This window comes from Thermobia domestica, chromosome 8, assembly GCF_964235325.1.
Source record: "Thermobia domestica chromosome 8, izTheDome1.hap1.1, whole genome shotgun sequence".
Taxonomy (NCBI): Eukaryota; Metazoa; Arthropoda; class Insecta; order Zygentoma; family Lepismatidae; genus Thermobia; species Thermobia domestica.
In genome coordinates this window covers 244,009,549-244,029,840 of record NC_137461.1, presented here as the reverse complement: position 1 = coordinate 244,029,840, position 20,292 = coordinate 244,009,549, and the positions used below count along the sequence as shown (strand labels likewise).

The window sequence follows — 20,292 nt, the reverse complement described above, 5'->3', positions numbered from 1 at the left end:
AAAAAAGGAATAAAATAGCACTGTAGTTTTAATCAAGTATACAATCCAGTTTGACAGTGTAAAGTGCCTGGTACACTGTAAATAACCTATGCACTCTTACGCAGTAAATTGAACATTTTAAATTTGAAATCATAACTTTCAGACTGAATCGTCTCCTCTAGATTTTGTCTGTTGCTTTCAAGGTCCGTAAAAGAGAGCGATGAAAGTATACAAAGGCGTTTTAGTTTATTCTCAGATCTGCGTTCTCTACTCAGAGAAGTTCTCGATCCACCCTTGGGTTGAAGTAGATTATTTGCAGGTCCAACGAACAAACGTTTTCATATCAATATACAGGATTTTACAGCAGTCGTTAAATATAAGCGTGGCGAAATTACGTATACCTACCTTACATAAGGAAAATTGTTGTATTTAATAACTGATCAAAATTATCTTTAAAATTGGTTGACATGAAAAATCATGTCATTCAAAATTAAAGATTTCTGAATTTATTTAAAATGGGCAATGGATTAAATTGCATTTTATCGTCTCTATTTGTCGAATAATTATATTGAAAATATTTAGGAAACAAAATAAGACGTCAATGAATGTTTAATACTTTATTTTTTAAACGGATATGACATAGTCATTATAATGTTACATCTGTCTTCTCATTACATAATGTTTACAGTTATACTGTATAATATTCGCCATTGAATTAGTACATGAGGTAAACAAAGGCATTGTGTTCAACAATTTGATTTGCTAGTGATGAAATTGAAAATGTATAATTGTACGCAAAGACAAGTAAATCGCAGCCATTTCTCTCATAGAGATGTGCATTATAAAAAACTAAGAGAAAAGAAGAAATTTATGGCTAATAAAATTAACTTAATCCCAAAGATATTGTTGCGCCTGCGCATTAGTATTTTTCCCTGAACAAAATTCGAAATCGTAATGTGTGACCTTGAGAATACATCCAATTACAGCCTCGTTAAGTAGTCAATTGCAAAGGGAATGTCAGAGATGTAATATGCTCTTTTCATGAAGTATGATTTTTAAAATGAATCAACTACAGAGATGTTTGGTCACATTTTAACATTTACATCACTATATTGTAATCTGGTTGTAGTATAGATGACATGAAATAAAGAATTTTTTCGTCCAAGTGTTATACTGTATCTTGGTTTCTTTTTATGCCCTCAAGATAACAATAAGGAAAAGTTAATTCTATGTGAAATCTGAGAAATGGCAATATAACATATAACACACAAATTCCTCACCAATGGAGGAAATAGACGACATGGCACCAAAGAAAGCTACGTATCTGTGAATGTCAGCCGGATTATCGTTTGACCTTGAACGTTGTTCTCACATAGAACAATACACTTACTGTGGCATTGTTAACACTGTGATTTGGGGGGTTCCGATTTTATCCATACGCTGTATATTCTAGGTAAGTTCACAATGTTGCAATATTTGGCCGCTAGAAGCAAAACATTCACCGGAGTTTTGATACAGGACGTCGCGACCTTAGTGATTGATTCAAATGTTAATTCGGCTGCCATGGGCACAGAAAGAATTTTGTTTTCTCTTCTTCCCATTCCTCCATTGTTTTCTACATATAGATTCGCCTATAAACATCATTCTAGGCCGTGTCCAGATTGCAGTCCTTCACTGAAATTACTGTTTACAATTGTACTTTTAAGTCCTCCTCATCAGAGTTCTTGTGTTTGACAATAACCCACAACAATTTATCTTTTTTTACAAAACAATAATATTATCTCACATTTTCACAAAATAGCTTTGGGACTAAAATAAACAACGAGATCAATATTTGCTTAGATAAAAATTTCGCATTTATAGTTTCATTTAAAGTTTTAATTATATTCTATGCTCCTGGAAACAATTCATCCAAAGGAACTTTATCAAATATTAATTTTGTGAGTTGTTTATACAATTCGCCCGCTGCTACTGCTACAGGGGGCGTTAATTCTTCCACAAATGCTTGGTTGTTGTCATCCAACACTCTGCTCATGGCTTCGCCTAAAATACAAAATTCCAAACGTGGTTAATAACGATTTTTTTTCGTTTATATTAAAACGAAATATGTGTAAGTATGATGCACTATATTCTTGTATCGTGACAGAAAAATAAGTTGAACTCAAAATTTAATTCTAGAATATTGTTAGTTTACGATTAAAGAAGAATAAAGAGTAGGAATATGATAAGTTTATTAATTGGTAGGTATCATTAAACTAAAAAAGAATGGTATACTTGGTTGTTAATCAGCATGTGTAGTTTCTGAGAAACTTGACAGCTCAAACTTTCTGTTAACATGAAAATTGATGCTATACAGAAACAGCACCACATGTTAAATTAGAAACCGATGCTAAAGTATGCATTTATCAAGTCCAGCACTAAATGCTATCGCTAATGAGTAAGAAATTTGAAAGACTTGAGAACCAATAGTGATAGAATCGTCCGGATTTGTTTTTCGAAAAGAGGATAGAATAGAATTTTATATCCATTACCAAAAAAAAAAAAAAAAGTCAGTTAACTCACCTCAGTACATCTTCACCTGTGCCCCTTTTGCTGCTCGGTAAACATCAAAGCGATATTCCACCTCCTCCAAGAGTTACATTACGTTTGAGGCGTCACAGATCCAAAAGCGTCTATAATTATTTGTCTTAGATCATCCAAATTCTGAACTTGGATCTGGTATACAAAAGTCTTCACATACCCCCAGTGGCGTATTTAGGGGGGTGGCTTCCGGGCTTAAGCCCCCCCCCGAAATCTTACTTAGTATAGTAAAGTAAATGAAATATCTTGCAGAATTTTCACATTTGCAGGCAAAGCCCCCCCGAAAGTTAGCAAAGCCCCTCCCGAAATAAAATCGTAAATACGCCACTGTACCCCTAAAGAAAGAGGTCAAGGGAATCAAGTCGGGTGATCTCTGGGGCCATTTATGGGACTTCCCTTTCCAACTAATTGTTCTGGAAGTAGATATTGTTCTTCCTCAACTTAGAGCCAATTTCCAGCAATTGTTTGTGGCATCTAGCAATGCAATAACGATTTGTTAGTTTCTGTCCGTATTGTCGTCTAAATCTTCTCTGTACTGTTCGCAGGGGACTTGAATTTTGCGAACGAAAAACAGTACTCCACTTTCTGGTGAACCATAAAGGACATCATTTTGCTCATGAGTAAGGCGCATGAGTGAAGTCCTATTGCGTTTCAATTATCTGCTGACCAAAAAATTCTACTCTTTTCTCTTTACAAAAACGAGACCGGACAATTCTATCATAATTGGATCTTGAGTTATTCAAATTTCTTCTGATATATTTTAACGCATACACATTGTAGAAACGAGAGCAATATGATAATAAACACAGAAACTATAACAGTGTTTATCTTTCTCTTGTTGATATATATGTGCGAAGAATTGTTTCTTTTTTACCAGATGGGAAGTTACGCCCAAACATTGAAAAGTTTTTTTTTTTTTGTTAGTGTTCTATGTTCCACTCAAAAACTTTTCAGCTATTGTTTACTATCTCCATAATCCGATGATCATTGATTGGGCTGGATTGAATTCTTATGAGAAAAAGTGGTTTTTCAGAGCACAATCTTTCGTGTTACGTGCGATTTTGAAATTTGATAATCCTATGTAAATTCCGATTAGTGACCACGAACATCTTACAGAAATACGCACTATAGATTGAACTGAATGAATGTAATACCTGACCTGTACAACCAATTTGCAATGCATCTATTAGGAAAGCAACGAGCCACGTTTGCTTCAATCCAATTAGATCTCAGAAAAGTTTTCTTTTCGAAATTGATGACATAATATGGAATATGGAATATTTACTGCCAGGAAAATGTATTCAGAAATGATGACATTGTTTGAGGTTGAAAAGACTAACCTCTAAACTTCCACAACGTATTGAGAGTGAAAAGATTAACCTTCTATCTTTCACAATATATTGAGGGTGAAAAGATCAACCTTTAATTTTCCACAACGTAGTAAGGGGAATAGATCAACCTTTAATCTTCCACAACCTATTGAGGGTGAAAAGATCAACCTTTAATATTCCGCAACGTATTAAGGGTGAAAAGTTCAACCTTTAACCCTCCGTGGACCAAGAGTGGCAAAAAGTGCCATAAATGAATATCGTTTTCTCATACTCGAAAGTTACTTGAAGAAGAAACTTGAAATTAATAGTTATTGTTGTTTGAAATATAGTGATTCAAATTATATATGTGTACCATAAATTTTATTAATTATATATATGTACCGTTAAATTTTTCATATTGAATTAATTTATTTATATATTTTTTAAGGTGGCAAAAAGTGCCACTCTTGGTCCAAAACGATACCCCTGTGACAGGTGTGCTTGTTCCCAGTTAGAAGACTGTGACTAAGGCAAAAGTATAAAAGGCACATAAGAAGTCGCTAAATATTGAAGCATCACTATCTAAGTGTATGACTATCAGAAACTATGTAAGTTTTATTCTTATACACGTATATATATATATATATATATATATATATATATATATATATATATATATATATATATATATATATATATATATATATATATATATATATACAGGGTGGTCGTGCATGAATGTCGGAAAATTCGGGAGATGAATCTACAGGTAAAAACAAGCAAAAAATGTCATATGAACATTGGGTGAATGCGACTTCGTTTGGACGCTAGAGGCGTCTGAAATGTCACCTTCCGAGGCGGCAATTCGCAATATGTCAAGAACGGAGGGAAATACGAATGTCGGCTCAAAACATATCAAAGGAAACCCCATCCGAAGAATCCAATTATGCATAAGTAATGGCGAAACAGTGGCGGCGCTAGAGGGGGCACAAAGAAAGTGAATGAAACATGGAGAAAAGTGAACAATTTACACTGAAAAATAGTAGGAGGGTATGTTACTTGTAACATGCAACAACAAATGTTAATGAACAAAGGCAACAACGGCTAGTCTGTAGGGACATTATGGGAGGCGGATTGTAGGAATACAGTATCTTTGTAATGGTGAGAAATCGAATGTCGGAATGTCGGGTCAAAAGATATCAAAGGAAATCCCATCCGAAGAATCCAATTATGTATAAGTGATGGCGAAACAGTGGCGGCGCCAGGGGAAGTATAAAGAAAGTGAATGAAATGCGGAGAAAGGTGAACAATTTACACTGACAAACTCTAGGAGTGGATGTTATATGGAACATGCAGCAACAAATGTTAATGAACAAAGGCAACAATGGCTACGCTGTAGGGACACTATGAGAGGTGGAATGTTGAAATACAGTATCATTTTAACGGAGAGAAATAGAAATGTCGGGTGAAAAGATATCAAAGGATATTCCATCCAAAGAATCCAATTATGCACACATACTGCGGAACAGTGGCGGCGCATGGGAGCTGCAAAGAAACTGTTAAACACTCTTAGTGATGAAACGTGCAGATCGTAAAAAACACGTATGGAAGATGAGACCCAGTGTACTGTAAAAACAAGAGGTATTGTACTTATCATGGTCAACATAATGCCATTCTATAGCAGCTGTTCAATATGTCCTCCTTGTTCTTCGAGACAGACAGTTACACGATGGCGTAAGGATTGTCTGACTGGTGCCAATATCGCTGGCGTTTGACGTAATGTGGCAAATGCAACACATACACGCTGGCGAAGATCTTCAACATCATGCAGGGGCCGTGTATACACGAGACTCTTCACTTAACCCCACAGGAAAAAATCTAGGGAATCCAGGTCGGGTGAAAGTGGGGGCAATGCTTGTCTTCCACCACGACCTATCCACCTGCGTGGAAATGTTTTGTTCAGATATGCACGAATGGTGTGACATGAGTGTGCAGGGGCGCCATCATGCATAAACCAGATACACTGTCGTGTCCTCAGTGGCACATCTTCAAGCAGAATAAGTAGGTTCTGAGTCAGAAACTGGAGATACGATATTGCGTTCAATCGCTGTGGTAAGAAGTGTGGTCCCACAACGTTGTCGGCAATAATACCAGCCCACACATGCAATTGGAAACGCTGTTGATGCTTCGTCTCTACAATTGCATGCGGGTTGTTGAGTGTCCATCGATTGTCATTGTGGAAATTTGTGATGCCATCCCGTGTGAATAATGCCTCATCCGAGAACAATACCTGTGTTAGAAAGGCTGGTGATACACGGCAGTGGCGGTATAACCAACGACAGAAACGTCGTTTGGTTTCATAGTCACCATCGTATAACGCATGCGTTCGTTGTACGTGGTATGGTCTGAGATTATTACTATGCAAGATGCTTAGCACGACTTGATGCGAAACGTGTTCCTCCCTTGCTATTCGTCGGGTACTAATACTCGGGTTCCGGGTCACATGTCGGAGTACCTTTCGTCCAATGGGGGTGTTCGAACGCGTCGTTGTCTCGGAATGTCTGTGTTGGGAAGGAATGACCCAGTGTCCCGCAATCGCTGGTGAATACGAATAAACATCCCCGGTGCTGGAATTTGTTGATCTGGGTAGCGTTCCACATATAACCTACGTGCTTCTTCTGCATTACCTTCCGCTAAGCCGTACATCAAATGCATATCTGCCATTTCGGCATTAGTGTATACTACCCTATTCATTGTGGTGCATTACACATAGCACTTGTCCGTCCCGCGCTTGTCAACATCAACACTGTTTCACACGACACAAAGTAAACCACATTCACATACACATAGATCACTGCCCTGCCTGTAGAGTTTAGCACTAAAACGCTTATGCTGTTACTGTCATTGCCCCGTTCAGTACGAATGAACTGTGCGCTGTTCTCTGCAACTTCGATGCGAACGGGGGGGCCGCGGTGGCTCAGTAGTAGAGCGTTCACCTCTGGTGCTTGGGGTCCTGGGTTCGATCCCAGCCCCCGCCAAGTGAAATTTGTGGTGGACAAACACCGTGTGCGTGGGTTTTCTCGGGGTTCTCCCGTTTCCTCTCACTTTCTTCATTCCACCATTTCATTCATTTCTCATAATCATCGTCTTCTTTAGCCTAACCGGCATAACCGTGGGACGTAAAACTCAAAGATAGTTTTGAGTGCGTTTAAATTTATTAAAGTTGTTAATTTGCTTTATGAAATATTGTTAACTTTTGTTATTCACAAACAGAAAACTAATCTTACTCTCCAAATTGATATTAACACTGGGGCACAAAGTGCCAACCTTGGTCCAAGCTGTAACGGATCAGGTCTTGGACCTGGAAGGATTAATCTTCTACAACGTATTAAGGATGAAAACATCAACCTTTAATCTTCAATAACATAATATATTATTCTAAATTATGGTAATGAGTTCGTAATTTTGTAATGAGTACGGGGAGAAAGGACGAGTAATGAGTCATTTAAGAGTGTAAAGTCAGCATTAAATTTTCTGAAGTTTCGCACGGAGTGGTTTCTCTGCAATTGAAAAAGGGTATGGTAGTGGGAAAGAGGCATGTGAAATGACTCAATCAAATGTGGTTCACAAAAATGAAACACTAAAACGAGTAAATTGTTCTCTGGTAAATAGAAAAAAAGTTGAGATAGACGGAGAGAGAAAACAAACAATTAAACGGGAAAAAACGAAAATTTTCGAAACGTTCGAGACGAAGTGTCAGGAGAATTAAGCTCTTCGAGTATGGTTGCGTAAAGGAGATGATAAGACCAAAGGCGAGATGCAGGAACCCTACATTCTAATAGTAAATTATCGTGTAGAAGAATACCTTGATTTACCTACAGGAAACTTTGTAATGCGGTCAACTTGTTTGAAGGAAGGTTTGTGAAATCACATTATTTGAAATTTGTTTACAACGGTTTTAAATTTAATTTGTTCATCTAAAAAATAATAATAATAATAATAATAATAATAATAAATAAGTTTAAAAATAAATAATAAAAATAATACTTGTTTTCATAAACGTATACAGAAACTTTTTTCAAGCTTATAGAAGTTGTACAGCGATAAAGCAAGAATAAGTTGTACATTGTACTAAATGAAAAATGAAATCTTTCAGGTTTATGTTCCAGAGTTTTACATCTTCTAGGCTAAAAAGGTTTGATGATTTAAGAAATTGAATGACTTTGAAAGGAATTAATGAAATGAGAATGAGAGAACGTCGGAAAACCACAACCCACGATGTTGTACACCAGAAACAACTCACATGGTCTGGAATCCATCCAGCTCTCCTTTTGCCATCGATGAGCGATCTACTACTAAGCTTCAAAGACCGTGCCGAAGTATTTATATCCTTATACTATTAAAGAAAAAATAGAATGGCTAGTGATACTTCACTCTCACGTTTATAGATGGAAAATGAAATTATAAACAAAACTGGATTATTCAGAGACAAAATTCACAACAGAAAATGAACACTATTTTGCAAATGAAGCTAATGTCCTAGATAGAATTGAATACTGGTTCTCGTGAGGCCAGCGAAATCAAGCTGTTCCTGGTTGGATCTGGCGAAAGACGAGAGACCGTTCGTGCTCACCAGATGGTGTTAGTATTGCAGCATCCACTCAGCGTTGTGAGAGCAATTCGGGAGATATTTCTGACAAAAAAGTGGCGAGCTACAGCCTAGAAGGCCAGCATTAACAATGAAGGAACCCAATATTCTAACCACATATTACTCTGAATTCATATGCGTCACAAGCTGACTGGTAGTCCTGACCGTTAAGGGCTTTTCCAGCTAGAAGTTTAGTTACTTTAGTTGGTAAACCAATGATTTTCTTTCGTTCTTTCAGTAATGACAGATAAACAAGAATCGATTATTTTATAGTCAATTAATGATGTAGGAATGAAATTTCAGGGCATTTTCATAGTTTTATACACAGCGTTTTATTTCTAAAAATAAAGGTGCCGGTATGCTGGATCTCAGGTTCATAATGGTTAAAGAGTTGCATGCCTTTCAGGGTATTATTAGTACTACTACTACTACTAATAATAATAATAGTAATAATAATAATAATAATAATAATAATAATAATAATAATAATAATAATAATAATAATAATAATAATAATAATAATAATAATAATAATAATAATAATAATAATATAATGTCTGATGAAGCCACAGTGGATAGTTGGCGAAACAGCGGGTAGTTTAAAACAGATTTAAGTTTGTTAAAAACAAAGCTTGTGCAATGGGAAATATTCTGATCTTAACCAAGCTCTGCATGAAAGAGAACTTTACTTGATTAATAGGCATGTGAAATATTTCGATCTTGACCAAGCTTGGCATGGAGGAAGAACATGACTTCATTAGTAGACATAAGAAATATTCCGATCTTGACCAAGCTTGATATGAGGGAAGATCTTGACTTAATAGGTAGGAATGTGATATATTTCGATCTTAACCAAGTTTGGCATAAAGGAAGAATTTGACTTGGTTAATAGGCATGTAAAATATTCCGATCTTAACTAAGCTTGGCATTAAGATTTAAAAAAAAAAACTTGATTAGTAGAGATGTCAAATATTTCCTTGTGCACTCTGTCCATTCCTGAGTTATGGGTCATCAAAGTTCATATTTTAAATCAACCAAATTGAGAAAGTATGTAGCCTATCGTAGACAATGTACAGAACTAATCCCACCTTAACCAACCTTGATATTTACTAGAATCACGATAATGGGCCTTATAATATTGTACTGTTATTAAGATCACGCTAGTGAATCTCTTAATATTGTAATGCTAGTACATTCATTATTCCTCACGATAAATCTTGAATCGAAGTGATTTTTTAAATTCCCTTTATTGCAATTGATAGCTACAGAAATTATCTCGACTAGTTTCGATTATCTAAATCAAGTTTGTTAATGAAGTCAACCAGTTAACATTTTGACGGGTATCAGTGATTTCAAGGATGGATATTCATAACCTGTATAATTGTAGGAGGCTAGTTACAGATCTCCCCATTAGATGGAGCACACATTCTCTAGATATTCACATTTAACAGGCGAAATTTAGACTCCTTAGCAATTGTCTTTAACAGAGTTTATTTAGAATCTGTACTGTCTCGGTTAGTATGCATGTGTACTGTGCAAATGTTTGGTTCGCAAACCTTGTGTCATTCAAGTTGCGGCTTTACAACAACAAAAAGATCATTATTTGCAAATATGTGCTTACGATAAAGATTTACTTACTCGTAAACCAATGATGTGATCTTTTTCCGTAATCAAGGAATAACTAATCTCATTGTATAGCTGTAGCAAACTATGGTATAAAATATAATCTTAGTGAAACTATAGTAATCAATTGTTTTTTTAAAAAAAAAAAAAAGAGTGGGCCAAAAGTTACGAAGTGGTTACAAGTGGGAATACTCTTCTTATTTTTCATTAGTTTCCATTGATATTTCAGAGACTTAAATACCAAGGATGGGAGATTGTTTACAATTAGGTGTGTAATGTAGAATCTCAGGTAAGTATCTGGTGTATTATTGGGCTTACATAAGAAAATAAGCAGAGTGAAGTCAGGTGAAAGGCCCTGTCATGGATCATGTGCTACACAGGGCTCGTATCTGTGAGACCAATAATGACGGACACCTACCTGAGATCATATTTCAGATATAAGTGTAAACAATCTCTCAATCCTTAATCTTGAAGTTTCTGAAATATAAATGGACACTAATGATAAATTTTACAAAAAGTTATTCATAATTATAATCCCTTTGTGACTTTTGGCCCACCCTGTATATGTAACAAAAACTAATACTTACTTAGAACATTGTTGCCATTAAAGAGACTCTTGAAATCAAAAGTCGCGTATTCAGGTGGTGCATTCAAGATAAACTTAGTTACATCGAAGTATTTCTTGCCGTTTCTTTCAGCAGGCTTTCCTAGGATTGTGTACGTCACATTTGGTCTAACTGTAAATACAAAAAGAATAATAATTAACTAATTAATTAACATTTAAAACATACTAAGAGAAAAATCATTTAAAATTAATACCATAAACAGAAGTATCAATAAGGGAGACCGTTTCAAAATGGCCGCTAAGACATGGTGTCTGTACCAGATAAAACGTCCAGTACCACTGATATGAAAACGGTTGAAGATAATAACGGATGAGCAGAATAAAACTCACAGAGAGTATTTATCATTTCACGGCTCGAAAATGTTGCAACAGAAGAGAAGGTGATTAGAGTAAAAGTGCCATAATTCAAAGGAGGAAATCTAATTCCTAGAAAATCATCGTTCCAACGTCCTCCATAAGTGGGTGAAGCGGGACTGAAAGGAACGGTGAAATTGCAAATGAGAACCTTAGCTTTTGCAAACTGTATCTACACAACAAAATTATCTGAAATGTGTTTTATAAGAAATAGATGTCTGTAATGGAAAAAAGTGGGTAAAATTCTTGTAAGATGGTACCTTCCATTTTGATTGCAGGCAATGATTTGTGCAAAAATGAATCAACTGAAACCAATTTGTTGAACAATGCAATTTTAGAACAATGTGTACAAACGTTGGTTTTGCTCAAAAGTCGTCTGCATAATATTGGTTCATTACAGTACCAGTCACTTGTACACCCAAGTGTTTCAGACAAACCATATATATTGCAAATAGAAGTGGGGTTCACGTTTGAGATTTCACCATTGATTCCTGCTTCACTCACTTACGGAGGGAGATCGGAAAGATAATTTTCTAACAATTAGATTTCCTCTTTAGCATTATGTCACTTATATTTTAATAATCTTTTTCCCCGTTGTATTATTCTCGAGGCGTGGAATAATAAATACTCCCTGTGATTTCCTATACGAGTTTTATCCTGTTCATTTATCTCCAAACGTTTTCATATTAGTGTATTATTGGTACTGGACGTTTTATATGATAAAGGCACCATGTCTTGGCGACCATTTTGAAAACGGTGATCCATATGAACAATCTTTTGCCACAACGCTGTTTAGTGTATGAAGATCTAACGAACGAGATATCATTTGAACCATATTTTGGTTTAACATTTCTAAGTTGGGCCTGGACCCCCATGAAAGGCACTTGGGGGGCACTGCAACAACACCTTTCGATTTGCTCCATGGCTTTCCTATTTGAGTTTTTGTTTGGTTCATTTATGTTCAACCGTTTTCATATTAGTGGCACTTGACGTTTATCTAATACAAGTAACATATCTTGGCGGCAGACAGAAGAAATATTTGAATAACTTCGAAGTATGGTGTTGGAGGAAGATGGAGAAGATAAAACGCACAGACAGAGCAACAAACGAAGATGTTTTAAAACGGATAGGAGAGAAGAGGACACTTCTAGTCAGCATCCTTCGTACAAAGGCCAATTGGATTGGACACATCTTGAGAAAAAATTGTTTTCTTCAGACCTCCATAGAAGGCATGATGAAAGGGAAGCGAGGAATAGGAAAAAGAACACAGCTGATCGATAATTTGAAAGATAGGAGAAAATATTGGGAGTTAAAAGAGGAAGCTGAAGATCGACAAAAGTGGAATGCTTAATAATAATAATACACAGAATCTATTTACATAACATTGCCTTTCTTTGAAATTTCATTTAATTTCTTTAAAATTTCCCACCAAAAATATTTATTATTCATGACTAAAGAACACCATAATTGTTTTATGAACAGCTATATCTCACGTCATATTTTATATCAAGTAGCAAAAAAAAAAAAAAAACGTGAAATTCCAACTGAAAAACTGAATAAAAACATTGTATTTCACCAAATTTTCAATCTACTAAAAAAAAGTTTTTTTTAAAAAAAACACTAAGTTCAACATATAAAAATGTAAAGTACTTTACCGTAAATTGTTAATTATATTAGCTGAAAATACCCATTCTTCGCATGGGGCTGTATTTGGAAGTCAACGCCTGTGGGAGTATCACCATTCATCTCAACGACCACCAAAACTATGGATTGGACACTAATATCGGTCATTTTGGATTATTTTTACATACCTCGGTAAACTGCTCCCCCTGCAGGTGACTCTCGGCCCGCATACAATGGTAGCTCAATTTGCAAGTCATCGCTAATGGAAGTGTCACCATTGATCTCAGCAAACGCGAAAAGTATGGATTTAACACGAATATCACCCATTTTGGATTATTTTTACATGTCTCGATATTTCCCCTCACGGTAACGACCAGCCCACAGCCGAATGGGGTGAACGCGATCGGAGTTTCACTATTGACCTCAGCGACCATGAAAACTATGATCTGACACTAATATCGGTCATTTTTTACTACTTTTACATGTTCCGGTATCCCCCCTTCCGGTGACCCCGGCCCGCAGGCGAATAGGGTGAATTTGGAAGTTCATACGATCGGAGTTTCACCATTGATCTCAGCGATCGCGAAAATTATGAATCCGACCCTAACATCGGTCATTTTGGATTATTTTTACATGTCACGGTATCCCCCGCAGATGACTTCCAGCCCGCATACAATGGTAGCTGAATTTAAATGTCACCGTTAATGGAAGTGTCACCATTGATCTCAGCAACTGGGAAAACTATGATTTGACACTAATATCGGTCATTTTGGATTATTTTTACATGTATCGGTATCTCCTCCCGGTAACCTCTAGCACGCATATAATGGTAGCTGAATTTGAAAGTCATCGCTAATGGAAGTGTCACTATTGATCTCAGCGACCGCGAAAACTATAGGTTTGACACTAATATCGGTCATTTTAGATTATATTTACATGTCTCGGTATTCCTCCTCACGGTAACCCAAAGCCCGCAGCCGAATGGGGTGAATGCGATCGGAGTTTCACTATTGATCTCAGCGACCATGAAAACTATGATCTGACACTAATATCGGTTATTTTTTACTACTTTTACATGTCCAGGTAAACGCCCCCCAGAAATTCCACTGGTTCGAATTTTGACAAAAGCGCTTCGCCTTAGTCTGGGGCCTGGAGCAAGGTATTCGTGACCAAAATTTGGTAACTCTCGGTCATCTTGTCTGGTCCCCAGGCCGGTCCCGGTAAACGCTCCCCGAGAACCCCCTGGTTCGAAAAAAACGCTTCGTCTTAGTCTAAGGCCTGCGATAAGGTACCCGTGACCAAACGTTGGTAACTCTCAGTTCACTCGTCTGGTTCTCAGGCCGCACACAGACAGACAGACAAACACACAAACAAACACTATTTTATTTATATTACATTAAATTAGATTAGATTAGGTTTTAAATGACTGAAACGATGTAATCTAGACAGTTTTTACGAAGAAGTGGAACGATATTTGACCAACTCCCGCGTTACCATACGAAAATTCTATTAGGGGATTTCAATGCGAAGGTAGGACGAGAGGATATTTTCAAACCGATTATAGGAAACGAAAGTTTGCATAAGGAAAGTAATGACAACGGTGTTAGACTCGTGAACTTTGCAACATCCAAAAACCTAATCGTGAAGAGTACAAAATTCCCACATCGCGACGCTCATAAATACACTTGGACATCACCAAACGGGAAAACACATAATCAAATTGATCAGTTTTAGTAGATAGAAGAAGACAATCTAGCATAATTGACGTCCGGTCGTTTAGAGGGGCTGATTGTGACACTGAACACTACCTGGTAGCAGCGATAATACGAGAGAGGTTATCGTTGAATAAAGGTAATATTCATTGTCCGAAAACGGAGAGATTCAATTTAAAGAAATTAGAAGAGAGCCAGCTAAAAGAGAAATACCAGATTGAAGTTTCGAATAGATTCTCGGCTTTAGAAGATTCTGAGTGCGCTAGTGTTGAGGATACCTGGATTGAAAGTAGAGATAGCATTAAAATTTCAGCAAAACAAAAATTGAGACACGCGGAAATACGTAGGAACAACCCATGGTTCGACCAGGAATGCATAAAACTAGCAGAGAAGAGAAAACAGGCAAAATTACGCTGGCTACAAAATCCGAATAAAATAACTAAACAAAATTTCGCAGATATCAGGCGGGAAACTTCCAGTACTTTTAGAACAAAGAAACGCGATTTTCTGAAAAATAAAATTAAGGAACTTGAAGATAATAGTAAAAATAAAATCATTCCGGACATGTATAAATGAATCAACGAATTTAAGAAAGGCTATCAACCTCGTGCTTATATATTTAAGAAATCTGACGGTACAATTCTCGCTGACACGGATAGCATCTTAAATAGATGGAAAGATTTCTTTGACGATTTGCTTAACACGCAACGAAAAACCAGTGTGCGGGGAGAAAAGGAGATACACACCGCAGAACCGTATGTTCTAGAACCCAACCAAATAGAAGTAGAAACCGCTATAAAGAAATTAAAGAAACACAAATCTCCGGGTATAGATGAAATTCCGGCTGAGTTAATTTTAGCTGGAGGCGAAATATTGTGGAACAAGATACACAAACTCATTCTCCTTATCTGGAACAAGGAAGAATTGCCACAAGAGTGGAAAGAATCAATCATTGTTCCAATTTACAAGAAAGGCGACAAAACTGACTGTAATAATTATCGAGGCATTTCTCTTCTGTCAACATCCTTTAAAATCCCTTCAAATAACCTATTAGCACGACTGACCCCATACGCAGATGAAATTATTGGAGATTATCAGTGCGGATTTAGACGAAATCGATCAACTATCTACCAAATATTTACCATTCGCCAAATACTCGAAAAAAAGTGGGAATACAATACCCCGGTACATCAACTATTTATTGATTTTAGAAAGCCTTACGACTCGGTTAGGGGAAAAACATTATACAACTTTCTTACAGAACTTGGAATACCGAGAAAGCTAATTAGATTAATTAAGATATGTTTAAATGAATCCCAAAGTAAAGTCCGGGTAAGAAAATTTTTGTCCACGAGCTTTCATTTCGAAATTGGCCTGAAACAAGGAGATGCGTTGTCGCCATTATTATTTAACTTCGTTCTGGAATACGCTATAAGGAGAATCAAAGATAGCAACCAGGGCCTACAGTTGAACGGTATTCACCAGGTTATGGCATATGCAGATGATGTAAATTTAATAGGTTATGATAGGAGAACAATAGAAAGAAATGCAGAGATCTTATTAAACGCTTGCAGGGACATGGGCTTAGAAGTAAATGCAGAGAAAACTAAATACATGGAAGTTCGTCGGGACCGGAATACATCAAATTATGGATGCGTTAAAATATTAAATAATACTTTTGATAAAGTGGATAGTTTCAAATATCTAGGATCAATATTGACAGCGCAAAATCATATTCTCGAAGAAATTAAATGTCGACTAAAAGCAGAGAATTCGTGTTACTATTCGGTTCAAAATCTCTTGTAGTCGCGAATTCTGTCGAGGAATTTGAAGCTTAAAATATTCAAAACGATAATCGTGCCTGTTGTTTTGTATGGCTGTGAAACATGGTCACTTACTCTGAGGGAAGAACATAGACTAAAAGTATTTGAGAACAAGACCCTGAGACGAATATTCGGACCCAAGAGGAACGGGAATGGGGAATGGTGGAAACTTCATAACGAGGAACTACATAATTTATATGGTTTACCCAACATTGTTAGGATCGTCAAGTCTAGGAGGCTAGCCTGAAGTCTAGGTGGGCGGGTCATATAGCTAGAATGGAAGAAAGTAGAAACGCTTTCAAAGTCTTGACTGGAAGACCAATCGGAAAACGACCATTAGGAAGACTTAGGCGCAGATTGGAGGAAAATTTTAAGATGGATCTCGCAGAGAGTGGAATACATAGTAGAAACTGGATGCAGTTGGCTAAGGATAGAAGTCAGTGGAGAGCTTTTGTGAATGCGGCATTGAACCTCCGGGTTCCATAGGCCATAGAGTTAGTTAGTTAGAAACGATGTAATCTAAAGATGATATTTTAAAAGCTGGTCATTTGGAGGGTTTAGGAAATCTTTGGGGGGGGGGGAGATGGCTACACCCTTGTTGGCGCCATTCGTTAACATGCTGCAATTTTTAAACGTTCCACGGCTACAAAAGAAAATCATAATGAAGCAGCATCTTCCGTATTTTGAATAACAAAACAAAAGTATGATAAAAACACGCTAGTGCTGCCGTCTCTGAGCCATACTACTAAGGACATCTGTTGAGCGAAATATAAACTTACAGTGCGACGAGAAGATTTCTTTCGATCCTGAAAAATCCCAGAATTAACAGAAAAATACTGTTGAACCAGAATTTCACAAACGACTTAACTCGGGGCAAATCGTTAAGAAGTTGAAATTGATTAAGAATGAGAGATAAATTAACCATAATTTAAAGAATATGTTCCATGCTAACTCGTAAAAAAAAATATCCGATTTTCATAACGGATGTAACCGTTTGTTGCTTGTGACAGAGATCAGGATCGAGAAGGTGTATTCAGTATATGTATAATTGCAATAAACTTTTATATACACATGTCCAAAAGGTTTCTTGACTAAGTTTAAGTGTTATTATTTTTCTTCGAGAGTTCTTTATGTTGGAGACTGAAACTGTTCAAAGAAAAAATAAAAAGAAAAAAGAAAAAAGAAAAAAGAAAAGAGAAAAAGAAAAGAAAAAAGAGTAAGTTCACTTTATTAAGACAATATTTTAGAGAACTTCCGAGATGTTCACAAGATATATTGTGCACGTCGTATTTTCTGTCAGGGGTAAGAAGTACTTTAGTTGCTTACGTCTTAAAATTGGCCAAAGGTACAGGATAGAATGTATATTTTGAAATCGGGCATTGCTCACGGACGTGCGGGTTAGGTTCATCATCCTCAACGAGGATCATATTCGTTCGATCTCGTAGGCATTAAAGGCTTGGATTCGCAGGCTTAGGCTCACTATCCACGATGAGGCCTACATATGTTCGATCTCGTCCTCACTAATGACTCAGGCTCACTATCTAAAATGAAGCCTATATATGTTTGATTTCATACTCACTAATAGCTCTGATTCGCAGGATCAGGCTTACTGTCTCCAATGAGGTCTATATTTATGTTCGATCTCGTGCTTCTAAAGGCTCGGATTTATAGGCTCAGGTTTACTATCCACAATGAACCGTATCTGGAAGTAGTAGACATACATGAGCATTTCCGGTTTAAATAGTAACCTTCACAGAGTAAAAGGAATGAGATAGCAAGTTACGGCTTTTTGATATGGATTCAGTGTCCGAGGAACAGGTTCCATCTTTGACTTTAATCCTCTATTGTAACTATAGTTATAGATGTACTACCTCAAGTTTAAGTATGAATTCGCATTAACTGCTACAGTTTCACACTGTGAACTAAACCTCATTTGTTCAACTTATTGCAACCAAAAGACTCAATCCAGAGGAAGGATTAGACCCTTATTTGGGATAATCAAACTAGAAAAGCACAGAAATCGGAATTATACAACTTACCGAAACCAACATATTTTATCCTAAGGAAATGGAGTGATAGGAATCACTTCCGAAAACTAAACTGACCATTACTACTAAATCAGCATCAGCTATTGTACAAGAATTTGTCAAACTAATGTCTAGAAGCAAGATCTTTGAAAATTAGAAATATACAGGTGAATCCCCATTTATACACGAACAACATTCAAGAACAAATAAAACAGTACTTTGTACATATATTCTGTTGGAAACTTTTATACTAAACACGACAACAGAAATAATACGAAATATTTTGAACAAAATTATTTATTCTCGTCTTGGAAGAAACAGTTTTCAATAAATTCTTTTTAAAAAAATAAGTAAAATTCGTCTCAGAAGTTATAAAATATTACACATTGAAAGATTAATTAATCCTGCCATCTGACAAACTTGTGACTAATTTAACATCGCAGAAATTATTCGTTCTCTTGTTATCAGAGTCATTTTCTTTTAAAAGAAATCGTTTATATGCAATTTCCCGCAAAGTTTATTTATTGATTGGTAATTACTAGAGCAAACCACAATATGCTTTATTTGTTTGCTTAATTATGCTTTATATTTTTGCTTAATTATGCTTTATATTTTTCCAAATTATGCTTTTTTAATGCTTTATTGTTAACTTAATTGTTTAACAAAAATCGTGTATAATGTATATTCTAAATATTTTGATTTATTTATTAATATATTATGCAACTAGTTTGTTTCATATTCAATGAACGTTCTACGTAATGCCTTATAAAGAGATATATGCTTTACTCCAGTCAGTTTTATTATCACTTGTGTGCATTTGTTACTGCCTGTCCTGCCTAATTCCTGTTCTGCCCAATACCTGTTCTGCCTAATACCTGTCCTGCCTAATACCTGTTCTGCCTAATGACCCTCCAGCACTTTGTAACGCATTTTTGATTTAATCTTATATCTAGGCAGAACAGGAATTTCTGTTCTGCCTAATTCACACAAAAAGGGGTATTTAGATTTGAGGGAAATTTATTAGTAATTATTTCCCCTTGATTTTCAAATATCATTCAAGAACTCTTTATATTGAACACGCGAGTAGAAAGAATTGTTACATGTGACCACGATTTTCACGATTATTTGGTTGAAACGTAGTTGGACGATGCAGACGCCAAGTTCACACCGTAAGTACTGTATAGTTAGGTTTACTTTTTCTTACGAATTATATAAAACATATGTAATTTCCTATTGCAGTAATTTTTCCTCATTACCGATTTGGGTTTAGTATATTGGTCCAAAATTGCAATAAAAAAGACAGACAAAACTATTTGCTTATGTTGATCAATTCCAGTGTTTCCTCAAACATATAGTTTTCGAAAATGGTTCTGATTGTCACTGAATAAAGTGATACTGACACTATTGTCAAAAGCCCGCAAATTAATTACAGTAATTCATATGTAATTTACGTACATTTCATATGTTATTAATGGCTGAAGTAATGGTTAGCTGTGTAAGTGTAATAATTATGGATATTCAAATATCTGAGCTCCCCATGTCGGTACATTTCAGTGTGAAGAGATTTTTTTTTTTTTTTTTGTACTTCTGTCTCCTCCCACTTTGACTGTTGCGATTTTGTACCCTGTGTTAGAACCTTCAGTTTACTACACGCTGAATTTCATACATTTTAGCAGGAAACGTGATGCGCTTTTTGTTGAAACTAAAATACAGGGTGCGGCACGTAAAACCGGCCCGTAAAGTGAACACATAAAATGAAATGTAATGTATTGAATATGATTAACTACAACACATAAATGAAATGTAATGAATTGAATATGACTACTCACCTTCACAATAACGCGTGTATTGAATATGACTACTCACCTATGGGCCCAATAACGCGTGTGGCGGAAATGGCACACCAAACACCAATCTTCTCATCATGCAAGGGTATCTGGTGGATTGCGTGTGGATTTTCTGTCGACCAATACCAGTTGTTTTGGGAA

General features: G+C 36.2%; 1 protein-coding gene across 1 annotated transcript in view; it reads right to left on the bottom strand.

Annotated features, from left to right (window-relative positions):
* Nucleotides 1-592: 592 nt before the first annotated feature.
* LOC145691983 (protein takeout-like) overlaps nucleotides 593-20,292 on the bottom strand; it is a 63,494-nt gene continuing 43,794 nt past the window's right edge. The window contains exons 5-6 of the mRNA XM_081767280.1: nucleotides 10,728-10,877; nucleotides 593-2,022 (exon numbers count right to left, since the gene is read on the bottom strand). Coding sequence (XP_081623406.1) covers nucleotides 1,868-2,022; nucleotides 10,728-10,877 — 305 coding nt within the window. The 3' untranslated portion in view covers nucleotides 593-1,867. The remainder of the gene's footprint in view (nucleotides 2,023-10,727; nucleotides 10,878-20,292) is intronic.